Below are 5426 nucleotides of genomic sequence, written 5' to 3'. Positions count from 1 at the left end.
CCAACTCCACCACCCCCTCCCTCTCCTCCTCCCCCCATTCCACCTCTGCGAGCTCCTTCCCTTCCCCCTCCTGGTCCCAGCCCTATGCTTCTCTGCTATGTGGGGCATACTGTGTATCAGTCCTCCTGTCTATCCCAACGTCATGTAGCAGAATCCCACCTCTGCCCACTAGGGGCAGCTTTCCTCTGAGTACAATGTCTGGTGGGCACTGCAGAGCTGTGGGTCTTGCCCCTTACAGGCTGGCATACTGTGGCTTCCTGGCCAAGCACACAGAGAAGCTCTGTGAGGCACTGAGAGAGAGCTGCCAGACCCGCCACCTGGATCATCTTGAGTGAGTATTTGATTCCAGAAAGGCAGTGGTGGACACAGAAGAGGGTGCCTGGTGATAGAATGCAGGGGTCCTGTTTTCCTTTGAAGAGTCTGATCCCAGTTTTCTTTCCATTGACATCAGAGACCCTGCAGAGACCTGAGGGTGGGGTGGAGGGACAGTGACTTTCTTTCCAAATAGACATCCCACACTGGTACCCTTTGCAGCCATCCCTGGCTCCAGAAGACCACAAATCTTGGAAAGAACACTGTGGGTAGGGGATTGATATGCCCCATGTATAAAGTGCAGAGATGTGACCTACTGCTTAGATTGGGTTCCCGGTCCCAGGAACCAGGTGACCACACTGCTACCGAAGGAGAACCTACACTATCCACTAACCTATGCTTCTTCCATTCCAGCCTATCAGGCAACTCTTTGGGAGACAAAGGAGTGATCCTACTAACCCAGTTGCTCCCAGGACTGGGTCCCCTGAAGTCCTTGAAGTAAGCAATTAACCACCCTGCAAGGCCTCTGGGTACCCACAAGTGGGAGGGGTTGTTCTGGGTCCTCTCCTGGGTACAGCAAAGATGTAACCAGAAAGTGCATATGAACCCTCTCCCCGTAGCAGCACACAGACGAATGTTCAACAAGGACTCACCCTGGCTTGACTAAACACTGACTTACTTCAGAGAGCTCAGGGCTCCACCTGTTGCTTCAGGCCTTCTCCAAACAGTTCCTGTGTATCTCCATGGAGAAGAGATAGCTTTCCTGCTGTTTCTGTTTAGGAGTCCCCTCCCATTTTTAACTTACCCTGAGTCCCACACTTCCCGTATCAGGTGGCAAAGGAGAATTCAGAGGGTGCCCTGGGCTCCAGCCTTAGCTCCTTCACCAACACAGCCTGTCACCTTGAGCAAGTTCCTACCAGACTAGCTCATCTCCACAGCTGTGCAGTGAAGTTGGAAGTTGGAGGGGTTTTCGATGGTCACCTGGGGGTTCACTGGGGTCTGTCATCTGCTGTCAGAGACACTCCCATCTCTGGCCCTGTGCTCTAACATCCAGAGAGTGTGTCTGAGTCCTTCACCATTGTCACTGTGTGATCCTCAGCCTCAGCAGGAATGGCTTGTCCATGGATGCTATGTTTAGCTTGGTCCTGTGTATGTCTTCCCTGAATTGGGTGTTCCACTTAGATGTCAGGTGAGTGGCTGCCTTGTCCCCTTCCCTCTCCCTTCCCTCATAAGCTCCCACTGAGGCCTCATTTTCACAGGTCACTTTGGGTCATCCTCAAGGTCTTAAATAATACCAGGTGCAGTGAACATGTGCTAAGAGTTCATGGAATGAATGAATGAATGAATGAATGAGTGAAATTTGTGGCTCCGTAGTGCCAAGAAAAGTCAAATTTTTCCAAACTCTCCTTGGGAGAAACATCTTTCCACTCCCCCTACTCTCCGGGTTGTCCTTAGATTCTCCTGAGCAAGCTAGGATCTGGCTGGTGGTCTTTGGGGCTCAGGGACTGGCCTAACTGACATCTCCAGAGTTTATGAAGCTGAAAAGAAGGCACCAGCCAGTCCACAGCCCTGGGTCCCCCCCCCCCATACAGAAAGCCTGTAGTTTTAGGAACACTCTGACTATCTTGTCCTTCCCTGAGACTCCTTAGAGGTGTGGTGGTCCTTAACTTTATAGGGTCCTTATGTTATTTGGATAGAGCATCAAAGCCTGCCTCCTCTCCAAGTTCACCACGAGAGGGCGCTGAAATAATGGGGAAAGAGCCCTGCAACCATGAGTAACAGTGGCTGTCAATTGAGCCATTGTTACTATATTCCCTGGGTGGCAGGCTACCCCCTGGTTCCTAAGCCCTTCCTGGTCCCACGGGGAGGGGACCGTGGCGTCTTCTCAACCAGCTTCCTCCTCTTTGTTTTTAGCCTTGAGAGTGACTGCGTCTTCCTTCGAGGAGCTGGGACCAGCAGGTGAGAAGAGGAGATCCGGGCGGTCGAGCTAGCCTGTAGCTCTGCTCCCTGCTTCTTCCTGTGGGTGCACGATCTCCACCCTAACAAACATCCTAGTGCCCAAGAATGACCGCCAAGTCTGGCAAGGTCTCTGGGGCAGCCTCGCTATCTAGTCTGTAAGCCCCTATGAAACCAGCCCAACTCCAATTTAGCAGTTCATGGCACTTCCAGCTGCCCCCTGGTGGCAACAGGCGTCATGGCCTCGAACCCTGGAGGTTGTCCTCACAGAGGGGCCAGCTGGGCAGTGACCTCACCACAGCTAATGTGACTGGCAATCAGAAGCCAGGCTAGCCCCAGGCTAGATGCTCTTGGTTCCCCAACTTAGGATCTCTCCTAGATTTAAGGGCAAAAGAATTGAGGAACAAGGAAACAAAAATATGGTTTTGTCAAGTTGGTGGACGGGGAGGAGGCGCTCCATTCTGTCTCCACGCACCTGGTTGGGGGCTGCCCTAGACAGGTGTGAACTGTCGATTTTCCTTGCCTCAGTTTCCTTTTCATGGATCTCAGTTCCTCCACCTGAGCAATGAGAAGCCTGGCTGGGATCAAATCTCCAGATCCCTTCCAGGTGTGGAAGTCCTGAAAGCGTGGGAGACCCACGGGTGTGGCTCAGGCTTTCTTTTGCTATGTTTTCCCCCTCCAAGGGATGCTCTAGCTGGTGGACCAGAATTCCAGGCTGGAGCCCAGTTGCTGGAGTTGAGTCAGCAGTACACCTCCAGGAGCTTCTGGTACTGTATCCCACTTTTGTTTAAGGGTCAGGAATTAGGCAGAGCCAGGGGCTCAGGGCTATAAATTAAAGTAGGAGGAAGAGAGTTTGAGAGATGGGAATAGAGGCCAGGGTACAGGGGCCAGCGCTGGGGCTGCTGGGCTCTTTGGATCACCTCAGTGAGCCTAAGGCCTGACACTCTCATAAGAGAAGATTATCGTATCTCTGAAACACACTGGAAACCCAGCTATCCCCTGCCGTGGTTCGCTGTCTGCTTTTGAGACTTTCATTTCTAGAAAGAAGTTTACCTCATACCCCAGAAAAGTCTGGTCTGGGAGGTAGAGGATCTCCCAACTAGGTCACAAGGGGCTAGAAGACCTTTCCAAGATCTGACATTCTCTCCTAAGAGATGCCTAAGCTGGTGTCAACAGAGCTATTCAGAGAGAACTTGTCATGCCCCAGGCAGGAGAGGCAACATGAGCAAAAGCCAGGATGAGCTGGGCAGTGGTGGCGTACGCCTTTAATCCCAGCACTTGGGAGGCAGAGGCAGGCGGATTTCTGAGTTTGAGGCTACCCTAGTCTACAGAATGAGTTCCAAGACAGCCAGGGCTACACAGGGAAACCCTGTCTCGAAAAACCAAAAGAAAAAAAAAGCCAGGATGAGGGCATGTTTGGAAGCATTGATGTGTAGCTAGAGCACATAGCAGGCGAGCTTGGGCAAGGCGTTCAGTTTTTACTTAAGAGTACTAAGGAACCACTGAGGATTTTAAGCTGTGGAGAGGCCCCATTAGATTTTCAGTGTTGAAAGGTGAGACATGGAATAGAGAAATAATCCAGCGGTTAAGAGCACTCGTTGCTTCTGCAGAGGATGAAGGTTCAGTTCCCAGTATTCACATAGCAGGTCACTAACATCCATAACCCCAGTAGCAGGGGATCTGACCCCCTCTTCATGGGCTTCCATGGGCATCAGACATGCACCTGGTGCACATGTATACATGCAAACAAAACACATTTTATAAAGTAAAAAGGTGAGACACTCAGAGGGTGGTGAAGGATTGAAACAGCAGAGAGTAGAAGTCAGAGGTGATAAGTGACCCAGGTGACTGAAGATGGGGCCTGACTCAGGCAGAGGCAGTGGATGGAGAGGATTCACCACATGGAGCAGCTTTCATGTAGATATCATAATGGTGGTCACAGGAGAGCTTGGGAAGGGGAGTGTGCTCTGCAGAGCATAGGAGAGGCGCCTGAGGCCTGCAGTTCTGGGGAGGACGCCTGTTAGAAGAAGAGTATCCTAGGACAACCGGGTCCACTCTGATTCCCCATCCTCTACCCCCTCTCAGCCTTCAGGAGTGCCATCTGGAACCCCTGAGCATTGCCTACCTCTGTACCACTCTGGAGAAGTGCCCAGGGCCTCTGGAAATCCAGTAAGTAATAAGACAAAACCCCGAGTGCACAGTGTAGGTGGCGGTGCAGGAAACTGGGTGCGGGCTTATGAGGAGGGACTTGATAAATCTTTCCCAGCCTTCTTCCAGCAGACCGATCAGCCTTTCTATGGGAGTTAGGGGACCCATCAGTGGAAGGTCAGGCCATCCCCCAGGAGCTTCAAGTACTGGACCACATGGGGTTCTGCCTCTCAGCCACACACAAGTCTCTCCCTCATCCTGCCTCTATGGCTAAGCTCATCACCTTTGAACCCCTTGTCCCTGAAATACCTCACACACTTCAGAACAACCAGGCCTGTGGCCATAATCAGGAGTTATCCCAGCCATCTGGAAGCTGGCTAAGTCCCTGTACTTCCGTTTCTACTTCTGTGACCAGACAGTGAACCTTTTCTTGGGTGTCAGTGTCGAGATTCTTATACAAGAATAGCCTTTGAAAAACTGCAGGCTAGAACCCCCTCACTAGACAAACCCTTCCTCCCACCGAATCGTAGTGTCGTTTGCCACAGCCTTGTCCACTTCTTGCTTTTTGTATACTCTGTTTTTACTTTCTGGTTGTGTAGTTTTTATCCAAGATGTGCAGGACTGGAAGGGTTTTGAATTTTCTTCAGATTTTGGAATGTTTGTATATGCAGAATGAGAAACCTTAGAAGAGGGAATCAGGTCTAAACACAACATTCATTAGCTCGTGTAAGCCCTCTGAAAGCAATAGCCCGTTTCTATAATGGGCCTGCACTCAGGGCTGGGACTTGTCAGGACTGGAATTTTCCACTTTCACTGTGACATCAGTGCTAAAACTATTTCAGACTTTGGATTTTCTGATTAGTGTTGCTCTGCCTAAGGCTGCAGTCCTACACAGGTGCAGGCTATATCTGCAGTCCTACACAGGTGCAGCCTCTGTCTGCAGTCCTACACAGGTGCTGACTATGTCTGCAGTCCTACACAGGTGCTGACTATGTCTGCAGTCCTACACA

The 5426-nt window shown here is 51.1% G+C and overlaps 1 protein-coding gene across 5 annotated transcripts in view; it reads left to right on the top strand.

The window, feature by feature from the left end:
* The window catches only part of Nlrc5 (NLR family CARD domain containing 5), an 88052-nt gene that overhangs the window by 49920 nt on the left and 32706 nt on the right, over positions 1–5426 (top strand). For all 5 annotated transcript variants that reach the window (XR_003711808.1, XR_003711809.1, XM_028770334.1 and 2 more), the window contains 6 exons: positions 239–331; positions 727–810; positions 1412–1501; positions 2227–2271; positions 2952–3035; positions 4354–4437. Coding sequence is in view for 3 of the 5 variants with exons in the window: in XM_028770334.1 (XP_028626167.1) it covers positions 239–331; positions 727–810; positions 1412–1501; positions 2227–2271; positions 2952–3035; positions 4354–4437 (480 nt within the window). In the remaining 2 variants the exon portion in view is untranslated. The remainder of the gene's footprint in view (positions 1–238; positions 332–726; positions 811–1411; positions 1502–2226; positions 2272–2951; positions 3036–4353; positions 4438–5426) is intronic.

Source organism: Grammomys surdaster, unplaced genomic scaffold (assembly GCF_004785775.1).
Source record: "Grammomys surdaster isolate TR1022 unplaced genomic scaffold, NIH_TR_1.0 201, whole genome shotgun sequence".
Classification (NCBI taxonomy): domain Eukaryota; kingdom Metazoa; phylum Chordata; class Mammalia; order Rodentia; family Muridae; genus Grammomys; species Grammomys surdaster.
The sequence above is the reverse complement of the archived record's forward strand: the minus strand, read 5'-3'. Positions and strand labels throughout refer to the sequence as shown.